Source organism: Diabrotica undecimpunctata, chromosome 1, assembly GCF_040954645.1.
Source record: "Diabrotica undecimpunctata isolate CICGRU chromosome 1, icDiaUnde3, whole genome shotgun sequence".
Lineage (NCBI taxonomy): Eukaryota > Metazoa > Arthropoda > Insecta > Coleoptera > Chrysomelidae > Diabrotica > Diabrotica undecimpunctata.
The window spans coordinates 103,423,869-103,442,246 of record NC_092803.1 but is presented as its reverse complement, the minus strand read 5'-3'; the positions used below and the strand labels follow the sequence as shown (position 1 = coordinate 103,442,246).

Genomic DNA, 18,378 nt, shown 5'->3' with positions numbered 1-18,378 from the left:
GTGGTTGTTGTCTATCATGGTCTATACACATGGTACAATGAATACACAAGGTATGATACATAATGTTCCAAAATCGGTTCGCTTTCGCGCATGACGTAGTCAAGATCGCTTATTCCCGCAACATTTGAATGTAGTTGTATAGGAAAGACTTTTAATTTTAAGTTTTTTTATATAATTTGGCTAATTTAATTATAGTAATTATAAAGAGATGATAAAATTATGTTATTATAATATTTATCCTTTATAAAACATAGATATCCTTTATAAGACAAGTTTTAATTATCTTTTATTACACGTAGGTACAGGTTAATTAACTTATACTCCAGAGTTCGATATTTCAGATGTTTAAAAAGATACAGAAAAGTGGTAATGGAGGTATACAAAATTTGTACGTATATATACCTACTGAACTAAACACAAAATCAAAATAAATAATGACAAAGTCAACTTTATTTATATCGAATGAGCTAGCTGGCCATCGAATATGAGTGTTGTGAGGGCACACAATATTGCACAACATTTAAAATGACATTCTTGTAATATTCACACATAAAATTATCTTGGTATTGTTTATAATAATGATAACATTGTATATTTTAATAATGATAACATGATTTAACAAAGAAAAATATGTTATTTTGGAAGATGCTAAATTGATTTCCTCCGAAACAGTTCTTATTGCAAATTGCATAGCAGGCTGAGGCTAATTTCTTACTTAACAAATCGATATGAAAATACCATTTAAGGTTTCATGACTAATAATTAATAAAAATAAAGATTTAGACTTACGTCGTTGACCTAGAAGTAGTAAGAAGCTGCTCAACATACTTTTTGGACTCTCTGTGTTCGCCTCCTTGTACGCGTTTCTTTTGGTTGGTTAAAAGGGTAGCCGATGTTGATTTAGGCAAATAAAGACTAGGTACTGCCTCAGGTTTGAGTTTTAGACCCTTTTTAGAAACGTAATTTAAAAGTTCCTGTTGTAGATTTCTTTGGTAATCTTCAGTTTTAAAATGTGTATAACAAATTCTTGCAGTATTACAATTAAAATTATCCTAGCTACAACAAGATACAATCCACAGTTTTCTGGTCACGCTATCTTTAGGAAATGTATGAAACCTAAAGATTTTATCTTCATTGTCACTATTGCAACAAGCAATTGCACAGCGTACTTTGAAAAAGGTACAAAACCAGATATACAATGGCAAATAAAAACTTTCAGTTTTACAAAAAAATACTATACAGTATAAATAAATAGTAACTAAACACCATTTGTATAAAGACACATATATAAGCATATATCTAAATTATTTTTCTATTATAAAATAGATGACTCAGTCAGTATTGAGATATTTTATAATATATTTATTATCTCATAACTTGCAATTTGCAATAGTCACCATTGATAACCGATATTATTGTTGAACTTTTGTTTTTATACAAGCTTTCTGTCTTGCCGGTGTAAAGTCGTCTGAAGTCGATATTTATTGTGTTTTGCGTTTGAACTAATTCGTGTCTTATTTTCATATTATTATATTGTTTGATAAGTAAATTTTGCATATAATAATCGGTAGGTTATAGTAATGTGTATATTTTTTATTTTACTAAATTTCATTATAACTCATCTAAAATACCATATTGAATTGTAAAACAGATTTTTCTCTATTGTACTCTATTTTGTTTTTATTTCAGTAAAACTGCTTGGAAGTGAGTGACAGTGAATCAGAATAAGCAAATCTACTACTATTTACCTATTCACAGTATTTCCTCTGCAGAAAATTTTTAAATTTCAAGGGATTTGCATACAAAATTGTACTTATATTATTAGTATATGTATGAAAACAAAAATAAATATTTTGCCTGAATCTCTAGGAGAAGTAAAGGTTTTACGCTACTGAAAATATATTTTTTATTCAATTATAACCAAAACAAAACATTTAAAAAAAAATTAGATCACTTTTTAACCATAATTTCAAAATTGATGTGTACGTTAAGCTATAATAATGGGTTCGAGGTGGTTCAGGCGATCTTAACTACGTCACACTCCTGGGCCAGCTGTCAAATGTCATGCGCAATATCATACCTTGTGTATTCATTGTACCATGGTCTATACATGGGTCTATACTGTGTACGAACCATCGAGCAAAAAGACAAAAGAGGGAATGTAAAGGTAGTGGGGGCAAAAATATTGTTAGACAGGAAGTGCCATCTTGAGAGGCCAAATTAAACAAGAAAAGAGAGTCTTTCCTTGTTTAAGAAATCAAATTTAGTTGGGTTATGTTATTATTTGTCCCAACTGTCACATGAAATCTTATTTATATTGAAGTTTTTTAACAATTGTTTCACATTTTAGACTGTTATCGTTAATATTTAATTAAAATTTTCTCGTCTAAGACACATTCTGAAAACTATTTTATAGCTACTGTTAATAAGTGTCGGAAAATTTTAATTTGGCGCATTCGCATTACCGGATATGTCCGCCATCAGAGGCCACTTTTTTGGTCGCCTTTTCATAATGATTAGATTCCCTCTTTTGTCTTTTTGCTCGATGGTAGGAACGTACGAACTATCGGAAATCGAAAATCGAACATCGATGTCATCGAACCAATAGAAGGACACTAAGGACCACAGACCACTAATAAGGACAGTTCAATCAAATGAATCATGAATTATATCGTTATTATTATGGATAGGAGATTTGGTTCTTACCTGGTTCTTACATATCTCTTACGGTTACGGTTTATACCATGATACTATGATTATGACTAAGATAAGATATTGCGCATAAGTCGTGACGTAATTGGAGAGTTGCACGTTCGTAATGTCAGTTTTTTGTATGTGTCAATAAATAATCTTTAATAAATAGTTTGGAGATATCCTTTTGTGTACGATTATTGTAATTATTAAACCTTTATTTAATATTATTATTTTGCTAATTGAATAATTTCATCACAGAATGCATAAAAATCCCATTTAACTTTAACAAGAATTCAAATTCTACTCTCCAATGACGGCATGCGCGAACACGGCCGATTTTGTGCTACGGGAAGATCCTTATCTTGTTAGTCATAGTATCATGGTTTATACTTCAAAACACTCCTTAAGAGGGTGACTGCATAAGCTCAAACCGTGGCTGTCGACTTAAAACTATTATATCATGAAAGATGTAGTTAGGGGGAAGTGGGAAAGGAGTACGAACGGAGCTATTTATTTAACTTAAGCATCTACGCCTAATCAAATTTCGATGTCATTGATTTGCAAACGGTTTTTTTTTGTTTTTTTCACAATAAAATCTTTATTTATCTTTACTGTCGTTTAGTCTGTGGAACAGAGATCACAACCAGTCTTCTGTGTTAACGTCTTGATTTTGCCTCTAGACGGGTCCTGATAGTTTCTTCATCAAGTTTTTTCTTGGGGACGCGGGTGAGGACCATGGGGCGCTTGGGCATATTATTTGGAATAATTGTATTTAAGTTTACTCCTTCCCCCAGGCCCTCAATAGTCTTCACCACTTCAGTCGTTCATTTTTTTGTATACTCGTTAACACAGTTCACCTACAGGGTCCCTTCGCTAAACGATGTTTTATGGATCTGCAGAAATTCATTTGGACCTCAGATAGGAGCCTCATCAAGTGCTTGCTCCAGTTTGTTAATGATCAAATTTGCTTGAACCCGATCTATATTATAGTTGAGTATCAGGATGGTGTCTGTGTGCTACCACCATTCTGAATACTTTTGTCAGGGTGCTTTATGACCTAGTCTTAGCAACTCTGTTACGAGGGGGGTGATGGTATTCTCCCGAAGTCTCTTTTTATCGTCGGGTGTTGCTGATTTGGATTTCTTAGTATTTGCTATATGGTCTATGTCCCAGCAGCCATTTTTGCCTTTTTCTTATCTTCCTTTGTTGAGCTCTAGTGAGGCATTATTTAAGAATTACTTATACACACTTTACACTACATGATTTGTCATGTGATTTGTCATATGATTTGGTCATGAAGTGAAATTTACATGTTTACACTGTGTGATTTGTCATATGATTTTGTCATAAGCGCTGTCATAGCTTGTCACAGGAGAATAGGACGGTACCTATTCCGCATGATAAAATCATATGATTTTCGGTATTAATACGGGTAACACCAACATATTTAAATATCGCGCCTTATTCTTATGTCAATTCAGCAACATTCCCTTACCGAGAGACAACATTCTTTATGTATTTATTTATTTATTGTTTGTTGCATTGATATTGAACCTATTATCTAATGTGTGCTATTGTGTCGTATTTTTCTTTTATTATTTATTTAGCTTATTTTATTCTTAGTTTAGTGTTTTATAGTCTTCTTAGTCATAATTTAAGTTTAGTTTCTTTATTAATTATTTTTAATTTGGTATAATATCAACACTAAATTTGATATACCCTGTCCACGATTTCTTCGTAAGAGCCACGTGCGAACCCCAAAGGCGTCTGATCTTTTTCTTCTTACTGCTGTACGCTGTACGCAGTTGTTGCCGGCGTATTATTATTAAAAGTCGGGAAGCCAATGCAATCAAAGATTTATTTTCCATTATAATGGTTTCAAAATCTAATAGTTGATACCTATACTGTGTCTAATATCTCTATGACCATAAACAAAAAAAAATCAATAAAACCTCACTCATTGTCACTCATATCATAAGTCATAACTTATCATGCAATGTAAACACGATTTTTTAACACATCGTAGAAACGAGGAATCATAACATGATATTGTCATATGATAAAATCATGTAGTGTAAAGTCTACTTAAAGTATACTTTATTTATTTTTTAATCCAAAAATCCGAAATTATACTTCACAATTTTGAATTTTCAAATTGTAAAAAAGAATTCTTTGGTAATGTGCTAAAAAGTAATTCTAGCGTACTAACAAGATCAGGAATTGTTTTTTTATCGAAACACCTTACAATTTTTTAAGCTTTCCCTCCCGGTGATTGACTTTTAATTAATTTCATTTATAGTTTATAAGAAGAAAGTTTTAATTATATAATTTGTAGATTTGTGCATATTTCAATTAAAAATTTGAATCATAATATTTTTTCTAAAAAGATTAATTTATTAAAAGTTAAAATAATATATATTTTTTTTAATTTTATAAAACGCAAAAATTTAATGCTATTCTACGACCATGCGGCATCTACATCTATGTATACATTAATGATGTAACGAATATTCGCATTCGCGAATATTCGCATATTTTTGAATATTCGCATTCGCATTTGCGAAATGTGTGCGAATGTTTTGCGAATATAAATATGTATAAAAAAAAAAAATAATTTGAAGAGTAGGTTAATAAATTAAAAATCCATTCACTTCTCGGTTTTTTTTATTAAGAAAACTCAATTTTACAAGCTTAGAAAACTATAAAATTAGAAAACAAAAAATAAATGATGCAGTGTAAACAAACAAAAACAAATTATTCTCTGAAACTTTTATTATATTTTAAGTTTTTAATTTTAGACAATCATCTTGAAAAAGTCTAAGAATTATTAAACTACAAATTAAAAATAGTCTATGTGTTTTTATGTAAAGTGTTTAAACAAACAAACATAAACAGTTCGACTTCAGTTAGATAAGTTCAGATAAATTTATTAATTCAGCAATTTTAGAACAAGATACATATTATAATGTACACTACACTGTAATGTAATACAGTACATGATTTGTATAATTTTATTGTTCTGAAAATTGCTGGATTACTAAATTTATCTGAACTTATCTAACTACACATCTCATGCAAATGAGACTGCCGGTAGTGCCGGAGACAATTAAAATTGCCAAATTAAAAAAAATTGAATATTCGCATTCGCATTCATATTCGCGAATGTCGGTGGCATATATTCGCATTCGCGAATGTTCAAAAACTGACATTCGTTACATCATAGTATATATATATATATATATATACATATATATATATATATATATATATATATATATATATATATATATATATATATATATATATATATATATATATATATTGTTGTACTTTTGAATGTCCATAAGCAATAAAAAACCGATATACAAATTTTATTACTTAAATAAAAATTAAAATTATGGATATTTCATAAAGACACGGGCATATAAATTTTCAAACATCCTGTATAAGACAAAATATGTATTTTAAGTTGTTCGAAGAATTGTTCATTAGGCCTCAGAGACAAGACTTTCAAATATTATCGATAAGAAATTTAAATAAGTCGGTTATTGTGGAATGGATTTACCCGGAATAAAAGTGTATATAGAAAGTGTTGAAACAATAGACCGGGATTTGCGGTGGTTTTTCTCCCCGAAAGATTATATCGGTAAAAGTTTATTAACAAAAGACATTGAATTGAGAAACAGGTATCGTTTGTAGCTATTAGTAAGAAATAGTTGTAAAGCAGATAGATTTAGTTAGAATAATTAAAGAAGGTTGTTTTCTGGAATTACCCGAATGACGTTTTATAGAGAGAGTTGGTTGGTAACGATATACGTCACAGAGGTGGATGATTTTTATTGGTCAATTTTTGAATGCAAGGAGGTTGGTTTTGGCTATGAGATAGGAGAGAGAAAAAAAGGTTGGTTAGTCAGTTTTAGTCGTCCAAGAAGGAAGGAGCTTTGTGATTTGTGTTTGTTTGAAGTTCCGAAGACGTAATTTACCGGGTGTGTTTATTTGCTGTGTAAAAGCTGACCAGTGTGAGGAACGGGGTACAGAGAGATAGAAAACCAAAGGGTATAAGAATATTAATAGCAGACGAAGCCGGAAACATTTGGAGTTGTAAACAGGCGCGGAGATTGGCTCAAAAGGAGGCTGCATAGACTAACACGAGTTGTTGGGTTGCAGATACAGTGACAGATATGAGAAAGGTGTACGTCATCTGGACCACAATAGGAGCAGAAGCAGAGAAAGGATTTTTTTGTTGTGGCGTGGCCATAGAATTGCAACGGCAGAGAAGGAAAGGTCAGTCAATTTTCATTAGAGCCGGAGTGTGATTTTCATTTATTAATTAAATAAATTGAATAAATAATAGAGAGAGTTAATTTTGCGATCACTTAAAAAAAAAGAATTATAAAAAGAGCTTAGTTATAACACATATTAAAAATCAATGTAAAATAACATTTGGGTCCATGATAGAAAACAGCTTCTCATATATTTAAAGTTAGTATATTGCAAATATTACAGGATTGATTGTTATATAAAATTTCATTAAAATAAAGGACATCTCACATATAGTTCAGTTGAAATTCTATGTATTTTATTCAGGTCATATTACCTATCCCGATTAGGAAGCCAATTGGAAAATATTTTGAATCCACGATCAAAGGTAAATAGTACAATTTAAATAGCCTGAGATTGTAATTAATTAATGCTGATTTATTGTGATAAATTGGAGATTAGATCATTTAATAAATATAGACAGGATTTTTCCTAAGTAAGCAATATAATACAATTTAAATAGCATAACAAAATGGCCCCCAACGTGTAAAGCTTTGAAAAATATTTCTAGTTGGCAAATTTGAAAGGATAGGAGTAGACGAGCAGATATTTGAAAGTTTATATGCCGGGGATAAAGTGAAATATTATGTAAAAAGTGAGGACATAAAGATTTATATATTTTTTTAAGATACAATTTACCATAATTGATTTATTCTTGATATTGACAATTTATAGGTTACCATAATTGATTTATTTGTGTGATATTTACATTTGATAATTTAACCATACGTGAAGTATTTGATTGATTTTGACATTTGATATTTTACCATTTGATTTATTTGTGGGATATTGAAATTTGATACTCGTACTCAAGAGTTATTACATTTGAACAGGAAAAGTCCCGTTTGTTGCAACAGTCCAGTAGAATTTTATATTTGGCGGGGATATTATTGCACAAATTTCAAAGTTTCATATTTGGCGGGGATAAAAAAATCTAACGAACATGTCGACCACAAGGAGTCAAAGCAAAACGCAAGAAAGGAAAGAGGATAAGATAGAAGAGGAAACAATTATTGATGAAGGATCGGATAATGAAGGAAATGCTACAATAATGGAGGAAAGAAAAGAAACAGGGATGTTAGAAAAATTATTAGCTATGATGCAAATACAGACACAACAAATACAAGAATCATCACAAAAAATGGATGAAAACCAACGGGAAACAAAACAAACAATGAGCAATATAGAGCAGCGTCTGGAAAACTATGAACAGGAAATTAAAGGATGTGTTGAGGGGATAAAGAAAGAACTGACACAACAAATAGAAGAGATTAATGAAATTAAAAATAATATGAAAGAACAAGAAATGAGAATTAAAGATAATTTGGAGGAATTAGAAATAAAATTTGAAAATGCGCTACAAGAAGACCGGAAAGAAACGGAAAGGAGATTTAAACAAATTGCAGAGATGGAGATAAGAGGAGTAGAAAGAAAGGAAGTCATCGTACATAGCACAGAAGACGTAAAAGTACGATTTGGCGGGGATATAAGGAAAATACACCCAGTGCCTTTTATAAATAACCTAAAGGAAAAAGTCAAATACATAGAACCGTTTGCAACAGCAAAGGAAACCATCAGAAACCATCTCAAAGAAGAGGCAAATCTTTGGTTTGTCAGCAAGGAAGAAGAATTGGACAATTGGCAAGATTTTGAGAGAAGATTCTTAAATTATTTCTGGGGAAAAATCCAGCAACTACAAGTAAATAAAGAGTTACAAAATGGAAAATACCATGAGAGGATGGGCGAATCAGAAAAGATGTACGCATTACAACTCTATAATAATGCAAAACATTTGCAATATAATTATTCATCAGAACAATTGGTAGAGTTGATATCGCGACATTTTGAAGATACCTTGGAAGACCACATAAATCTCCAAAATTACAAGGACATTGACAGCTTATGTCAATTTTTGCAAATGAGAGAATCACGTAGGCATGAAAGAAGAGAAAGAAGACCGCAAGAAAATTATAGACAAAGAGAAAACCAAGAATATAGAGATAGAGGTCAAAATTTTAGAAGAGATTATACAAGACGAGAATTCATACCTAGACGGGGATATGAAAATAGACCGAACGGAAGAGAGAATTATGAACCCAGAACCCAGAGATGGAATGAAAACAGGGATCGGGAAAATCAGAGTAGAAATAACCGCCCATACCAAGGAAACAGATACAATAACCCACGGAATGAACAGGAATCTCGCGGTAACCGATACGGGAATGATAGACCAAAAGAGAACAGAAGAGAAATAAATAATATGCAAAGAGAAGAAAATGGATATGAGAGAGAAGATGACGGGAGAGAAAACACAGAAGAACAACAGGCGTGTTTTCAAGAAGGCGCTCACTAAAAACGAAGAAACAAACAGGAATTTTTTGTCACCCCAAGGAATTTATTAAACTGGCAGGAAACAATGAAAAGAGAAATGGAGTTAATTTAAAATTTGTGGATGGATTTATAAATGAGAAACCAATTAAAATTATGATAGACACAGGCTCTGAAATAACACTGGTCAACAGAAAATTAATCGAAGAAGTAAATTTAACAAGTCTAATTTATAAAATACCTAGGATGAATTTAGTGGGCGCAAATAAACGGACATTGGCAACAATAAATGAAGGTATACGAGTAATGGTACGATTGAAAAAAAATATGTATGCACTTCAATGTGTAATAATGCCGAATATGTCACATGACATGATTGTAGGCGTTGACGAATTAACGGAAAAACATGTAGTGATCGACTTCAAAACCAATACGATGAAAATAACAAAGGAAAAAGAAGAAGAACAGGATAAGGAACAAGAGAAACAAATTACGGACGAATCAGAGAAAGAACAAACGGTGGAAATGAACCTGGCGACGAAGAAAGGAAAAGGAAGAAAGAGGGGAAAGGGTCTGAAAAAGATCAAAGAAAAAAAAACCTGGGATTCCTCAAAAGATGAGACGAGCTCAGGAGAAGAAGATGGAAAAAATTTGACAAGAAATGAAAGCAAAACTTGGGATTTCTCAAAAGAAGAGACGAGCCCAACAAAAAAAAAAACAAAGGAAAATGAAGAGGACACAATGGAGACAGTGGTGTTTGAAGAAGACACGGAGTACACGGTGAATATGTGCGAAAAATTTGATGGGAGAGACAAAAAATTGATATGTGGAGAAGGCAAAGAAAATGATTTGCGTAAAATTTTAAGAGACTATGAAACGCTGATAAATGAGGAAAACCGAGTGGCCACAAAATACGAGCACTCATTTGAGGTGAAAAACTTGGGAAATTTTCGATCGAAGACTTATCCAATTCCTTATAAGTATCGGCAAGAAGTAAAGCAAGAAATCAAAAAAATGTTGGAAGATCAAATCATTGAGAGATGTGACTCACCCTATATTAACCCAATTGTGATAGTGAAGAAGAGCAGTGGAGAGTTAAGACTCCGTTTAGATGCCCGAAATATCAACCAACACACAGTACCACAATATGAATCACCGTTAAATATCGAGGCCATTTTTGGAAGAATCACGGGATCACATATTTTCTCAAAAATTGATCTAAAGCATAGTTTTTGGTTAATACCTTTGGCTGAAAAGTGTAGAAACTACACTGCCTTTTCAATTGATGGTATAGTATACCGATTTAAGGTAGTTCCGTTTGGATTACAAAGCGCCTGTGCAGCACTTGTACGAGCTTTGCATACCATTTTGAATCACCATGAAGAGTTCATCGTCCATTACATCGACGATTTATTAATTTTTTCACAAGATATGCAGAGTCATGTGGAACATATCAAAATAATTTTGAAAGAATTGGACACAGCGGGATTAAAACTAAACATTGAAAAATGTCAATTTTTTCAAAAGGAAGTGATTTATTTGGGTTTCAAACTTGACACCGAAACTGTAAGTCTAGCCGAGGACAGAGTAAAGCTCATCGACGAATACCCAAGACCAACAAATCTAAAAACATTGCGAGGGTTTCTCGGTACGATAAATTATTTCAAGAAATTAATTCCCGATTTAAGCCAAAAAGAAATTCCTTTAATAAAATTGTTAAAGAAAGGGACAAAATGGAATTGGAAAGAAGAACAGGAGGAAGCTTTCAAAATATTGAAACAAGAATTTGCTAAAGGAACAAAAATATATCACCCTATTTACAATTTGCCGTTTATACTCCGTACGGATGCGTCGATACAGAAATTTGCAGGAGTGTTGTCGCAAATACAAAACGGCCAAGAGGTTCCGATATGTTTTATATCTCGAGTGACTAAAACACATGAGAGAAAATACAGTGTCACCGAGTTGGAATTCGCCAGTGTACTATTTTGCGTAAACAAATTAAGGTTTTACTTATTGGGAGCTAAATTCACCATCGAAACGGATCATGCAGCATTGATACACATCATGAAGAATCGATTGGTAAATAACAGAATACACAGAGGCATTCTGCTCTTACAAGAGTATGATTTCCAATTTCGATACATCAAAGGGAAAGACAACATAATAGCTGACGCTTTAACACGGGACGAAGATACAGGAAAAAAGGAGACAATTACATTACATGTGAGATTGAATATATTGACACAAGACGAAGGGATATTTTCGTTAAATGAGATAAGGACCGACCAGGAAGGCCTAGAAGAAAGAGAAAAGAGAAGAGCAGAGCTAGAAAACGAGATATTTTTTAAGAGAATAGACGGAAAGGAATTATATTTAGTGACACCGACATTGGCAGAAAGAATCATCAAGAAACTACACGAGGAAAATGGACATATTGGCAGTAGAAAGGTATGGCTTGTATTTAGGGAAAACTACATCAGTCGACAAGATTACCGCATTGCAAAAGAGATCACACAGAAATGCGAAGTATGCCAGAAATACAAGAGCAGGAATTTTAAAAACGAAAATATTGCAAAGAGCATTGTATCCCGGAACAACCTGGACATTATAGCCATCGACATGTTAAGCGATCTAATTGTGACCACGCAAAGGAACAAGCATATTCTGGTGATGGTGGATGTGTTCTCAAAATACGTAAAATTATATAGTTGCCGCACCACAAAAGGGGAAGAAATATTGAGAAAAATAGACAATTTCATCGCTACGGTAGGAACCCCAAGAAAAATTTTACTAGACAATGCAACGTACTTCCGAAATGATCGTTTCAAGGGACAGCTTGGAGAACGGGGAATCGAGACGAACTTTGTAAGCATCAGGCATCCCCAAAGTAATCCTTCTGAGCGATTTATACAAGAGGTAACGAAATTTCTTCGCATTGCAACGGATGGTCAACATCGGCGATGGGACAGAAAATTGGGAGAAATAGAGATGTACCTAAATTCCATGCCAAGTACAGTAACGAAAGAAACACCAGAATACATCATGAAAGGCGTCATGCCGATAAGACCGTGGGAAGATCCAGAACAAAGAGAGTATCGACAGGTTATAGAAACCGTTCAGAGGAGATTAAGAAGAAGCAATGAGAAATACATCCAGAGACAGGGTCATAATAGGAAACGAAGACCAGTAACTTTCCAAAAGGGTGACAAAGTAATGGTAAGAGCATTAAGAGTGTCAAATCTTCAGACCGGTATTTGCGCAAAATTGATGCCTGTTTTCGAAGGGCCATACATAGTAAACAACGAAGATGGAGTAAACAGCTATGAGTTGAAACATATGGATTCTGAAAAGATCAGAGGTATTTATAATATCCATGATGTATATAAATATCACGAATGAAGATTTAAATTTGTATAAAGTAGATAGTAGGATAGGATAATACGTAGAATAAGTACAGCTAGCATACAGGAAGCGCGTTTAGTTTGCCTCGAGAAAATTTAGTTGCATAAATTGATAAATTTTATCGATTACAAAGGCGGGGATTTGTTGTACTTTTGAATGTCCATAAGCAATAAAAAACCGATATACAAATTTTATTACTTAAATAAAAATTAAAATTATGGATATTTCATAAAGACACGGGCATATAAATTTTCAAACATCCTGTATAAGACAAAATATGTATTTTAAGTTGTTCGAAGAATTGTTCATTAGGCCTCAGAGACAAGACTTTCAAATATTATCGATAAGAAATTTAAATAAGTCGGTTATTGTGGAATGGATTTACCCGGAATAAAAGTGTATATAGAAAGTGTTGAAACAATAGACCGGGATTTGCGGTGGTTTTTCTCCCCGAAAGATTATATCGGTAAAAGTTTATTAACAAAAGACATTGAATTGAGAAACAGGTATCGTTTGTAGCTATTAGTAAGAAATAGTTGTAAAGCAGATAGATTTAGTTAGAATAATTAAAGAAGGTTGTTTTCTGGAATTACCCGAATGACGTTTTATAGAGAGAGTTGGTTGGTAACGATATACGTCACAGAGGTGGATGATTTTTATTGGTCAATTTTTGAATGCAAGGAGGTTGGTTTTGGCTATGAGATAGGAGAGAGAAAAAAAGGTTGGTTAGTCAGTTTTAGTCGTCCAAGAAGGAAGGAGCTTTGTGATTTGTGTTTGTTTGAAGTTCCGAAGACGTAATTTACCGGGTGTGTTTATTTGCTGTGTAAAAGCTGACCAGTGTGAGGAACGGGGTACAGAGAGATAGAAAACCAAAGGGTATAAGAATATTAATAGCAGACGAAGCCGGAAACATTTGGAGTTGTAAACAGGCGCGGAGATTGGCTCAAAAGGAGGCTGCATAGACTAACACGAGTTGTTGGGTTGCAGATACAGTGACAGATATGAGAAAGGTGTACGTCATCTGGACCACAATAGGAGCAGAAGCAGAGAAAGGATTTTTTTGTTGTGGCGTGGCCATAGAATTGCAACGGCAGAGAAGGAAAGGTCAGTCAATTTTCATTAGAGCCGGAGTGTGATTTTCATTTATTAATTAAATAAATTGAATAAATAATAGAGAGAGTTAATTTTGCGATCACTTAAAAAAAAAGAATTATAAAAAGAGCTTAGTTATAACACATATTAAAAATCAATGTAAAATAACATTTGGGTCCATGATAGAAAACAGCTTCTCATATATTTAAAGTTAGTATATTGCAAATATTACAGGATTGATTGTTATATAAAATTTCATTAAAATAAAGGACATCTCACATATAGTTCAGTTGAAATTCTATGTATTTTATTCAGGTCATATTACCTATCCCGATTAGGAAGCCAATTGGAAAATATTTTGAATCCACGATCAAAGGTAAATAGTACAATTTAAATAGCCTGAGATTGTAATTAATTAATGCTGATTTATTGTGATAAATTGGAGATTAGATCATTTAATAAATATAGACAGGATTTTTCCTAAGTAAGCAATATAATACAATTTAAATAGCATAACAATATATATATATATATATATATATATATATATATATATATATATATATATATATGCTGTCACTATTTTTCCGGGATTGACTCCGCGTTGTAAAATGCTGGTTTTCTTGAAAACCATTGTTTTGGCGACGTTTCGGCAAGGTCTCACTTGCCATTCTCAAGCCTGGTGGATCTACTTCTCGTCGTTACTCGATTAGTACTGGAGATTATACAGTACTAATCGAGTAACGACGAGAAGTAGATCCACCAGGCTTGAGAATGGCAAGTGAGACCTTGCCGAAACGTCGCCAAAACAATGGTTTTCAAGAAAACCAGCATTTTACAACGCGGAGTCAATCCCGGAAAAATAGTGACAGCACATATAGCTCCCGCGGAAACCTCAAAACAAACATATATATATATATATATATATATATATATATATATATATATATATATATATATATATATATATATATATATATATATATATATATATATATATATATATATATATATATATATATATATATATATATATATATATATATATATATATATATATATATATATATATATATATATATATATATATATATATATATATGTTTGTTATATATCATAAAAATATCTAAAGTTGCATTTGTTGTCTCACTCTTTCATATTTTAGAAACAATAGCGCAGACATGACCGCTCCCTAGTGGTACTAATAAGGAACTAAAATCTTAATCCACTTCTGATTCTTTTTTATAACGTGTGATCAACCTTTGCCGACGCTCAAAAATTTGATCGAACTACGAATGAATTATTCTTCTTTTTTTGGGGTATGTCCTTGAAAATATAAGCAGACGAAAATATAGCGCTAGCTAATCAGTCAGGGCGCTCGATGTTCAGGCGGTGGTTCAGGTCAGGTCATAGATAAAATTACACCTAGATTAGTAACAGGGATAGCCAAGGTCAAATCACGTTCGGATTTCGCTCCCATTCGTTTGGTGGCGCTGCTAGTTTCGTTCCTGCGCGGTAGGAGTGTGCTGTGGTCAATTCAAAGTTGAGTTTAGACAAATACGGCGCTATATTTGTATTTGTTTTATTTTTTATAATTTAAAATTTTTTATATAAGTAGTTAAAAAGGGTACAATTTTAGACGATTTTTTATTATGGCATCAAACACATTATATGGAATACCAATGGAAAAACGAAGAAATTAACAAAGAAGATGTTGTGTTCCAGATTGCATGGATACTACTAGCAAGCATTACCGTTTTCCAAGTCCACGAAATTATATGGATATGTTTGATAAATAGATGAGTGCTGTTAAGAGCCCTAAATTGTAAATTTATGCGACTAAAATTGTAGTAAAATGCCTTTTGCAGAATTAGGCTTTTATTCACATAAAACTTGACATAAGACTGACAAAACAATTATTTAAATACTGACCAGTTGTTGTCACAACATTAAGAAAACTAAATTATACTAAACTTGGCTTGTATTATTAATATTTCTTGTAACACATATAACATTTTTATAAATAAAGGTTTTATTTTATATTTTATTCTTTAATTTTTTTAATCACTTTGACATTTTAATGTAATGGAAAATAAATATAGTCTCAACATAAGAAGAAAACTCAAAAAGTATACGAAAAATATTTATTATCGTATATGATAAGGATTTTTCTTGTTATTTTAGAATTATATCGATTTTCCTTTACTTTAAAATGAGGTCACAATAATATTACTAAACAATAATATTACTAAATAATAATATAATAATATTACTAAACTTTTGAATTTAGCGCCATGTATATATAGTTACGCTCCCGGTCACTAGGTGATGCGCCAATCATTGTTTTATTCTTTAATACGGAAGTTTCTTCAATGCTAGATGGTATTGTGCTATGGGTCAGGCAGGTCAGAACATCGACATCTTTCGTCTAGATTGGTAAACAAAGATAGCCAAGGTCAACGCACTTTTTTTTGTGCACCCGATGTGTGCACCCTTCCGTTTGGACAGTTGGTAGCACTGCTACTCTCGTTCCTGCCCGAGATGTCATATTTTTATTTGTTTTGTTATTTTTTTCAGAAATAGTGCAAAAAGTACAATTTTAGACGATTTTAATAATGGAATTGAAATCGAACACATTACATGAAATAACAATGGAAAGACGAAGAAATGAACAAAGAAGAAGATGTTGTGTTTCAGATTGCATGGACACTATTAGCAAGCAATACCGTTTTCCAAGTCCACGAAATTATAGGGATATGTTTGATAAATGGGTGAATGCTATTAAGAGCCCTAAATTAGAGAATGTTGCAACAGACACTATTTATAAAAATTTTCGTGTATGCGGTTGTCATTTTAAAGAGGAAGATTTAATCAAAGTTGGAAATAGGGGCATTAAGAGAACAGCCGTTCCGAGTTTGTTTTTACCAAGACCAAGACCAAGACCAGGTAAGAACTATATGAGATATACAGCAACAGACAACAACAAACAGGACGACAAAAGATTTTGTCTTAGTTGTCTTTATTGTCATTAATGTCTTAGTAATCTTGGTTAAATTGAAATTTATTGTTTGCAGATAAAACTTTGGATTTTCCTGAAGTGATCGAAGTATCTGAGAATGGCAATTGTGATGGTGATGGAAATATATTGCCAGCTGGTCCTTCAAATGTAGCACAAAATCCAGAAGTCTTGCAATCAAGTGAACCTTCAAGTACAAACATTTGGAATCCAAGGTAACTCCCATTGAACTTTGTTTTCTCATTTGTTACAAATTCTTTATACTTATAGGCCCAGAAGAGAGCCAGTATACTTTGGAGATTTCAAGTTATCGGATTTGAATAATATGCAGCATAGGAGGAAATTTTGGAAAATTGCTCATGAAACTGTTTATAAGTACATAAAAGTGAACAAGTATAATCAATATAAAATAAATAAACAAAGAAATAGAATAAAAAGTTTAAATAGCCTAGTGGATAAACTATTAAAAGAGAAGAAAATATCTGAAGCCCAGTCATTAGTATTGAAGGAAGAAATTTGATTGACAAATGGATTCAGTGTCCTCAGTCATATAAAATAAACTGAAAAGTATATTTTGCTCAAAATTTAAAATAGTATATTATAAGTGTTGCTTATACCCAATATTTTTGTATTTGTATATTGTCCCCTGAATACTATTAAAAGACTAGGTAACTTGAAAATAGTTGTTTCTCAGGATATTAATTTAAAGGTTTGAGCAGAAAAATATCACAAAATGATGGCAGAACTTGTGCTTTTGGTTCTAAAATGATAGCATATTAAATGAGCTAAAATCTTTTTATTGGTAACAACAAAAATATTATAATTTTTTTAAACAAATTTGATAAAATGCACGATATTCACTTGTAGCACTAAGACAAATAGACAAAAATTGACATGTATGGATCTAATATGTTAATAAATATTATTGTATAAGAATTTTATTATGATTTTAAAAATGCAAATTATATTGGACTAAATGATTACTTTGCAAATTTAAATTGGGACTTACTTTTATCAGATGATGTGAATTACAGCTTAGCAGTATTTTATGATTTTATGTTTATAGGTTTTGACTTCTTTATTCCAATCAAAAAATTTAAAACAAGTTCGTTTCCGATTTGGTTTAATGGTAAATTAAGCAAGTTGATATATTTAAAAAAGAAAATACATAAGCAGTATAAATTGTTTGGCAGAAGGGATGATTATTTAAGATTTTCTCAGTTAAGGGGGTATGTTCACGCCGCAGTTAAAATGAGTGGCATTCAAATAAACTAACGTTTAACAATTCTTTGAGTAGATGGCAGCACATGCATCATATTCTAATTTTTTAATTTTCCCGAAATTTACTTCTCTGAACAGCGACATAGTTGCCAGTGAGGGCAAGTACTGGGAGTTATAATATAATACGATCGGTACAGTTCGCTCTCAATCGGCAGTCTGCGGCAGTCTTGTTCAATGTAAGTTGATATTATGAGCTATTAGTAGAAGTTTCAGAAATTTTTATTTTCGGATTGGATCATTCC

The 18,378-nt window shown here is 32.1% G+C and overlaps 1 protein-coding gene across 1 annotated transcript; it reads left to right on the top strand.

Annotated features, from left to right (window-relative positions):
• Nucleotides 1-16,270: 16,270 nt before the first annotated feature.
• LOC140439798 (uncharacterized) lies at nucleotides 16,271-17,535 on the top strand. Its single transcript, XM_072529944.1, has 3 exons — nucleotides 16,271-16,785; nucleotides 16,914-17,070; nucleotides 17,126-17,535. The coding sequence occupies exons 1-3, from the start codon at nucleotides 16,455-16,457 to the stop codon at nucleotides 17,373-17,375; spliced, it is 738 nt and encodes a 245-aa protein (XP_072386045.1). The 5' UTR covers nucleotides 16,271-16,454; the 3' UTR covers nucleotides 17,376-17,535.
• The last annotated feature ends 843 nt before the right edge of the window (nucleotides 17,536-18,378 follow it).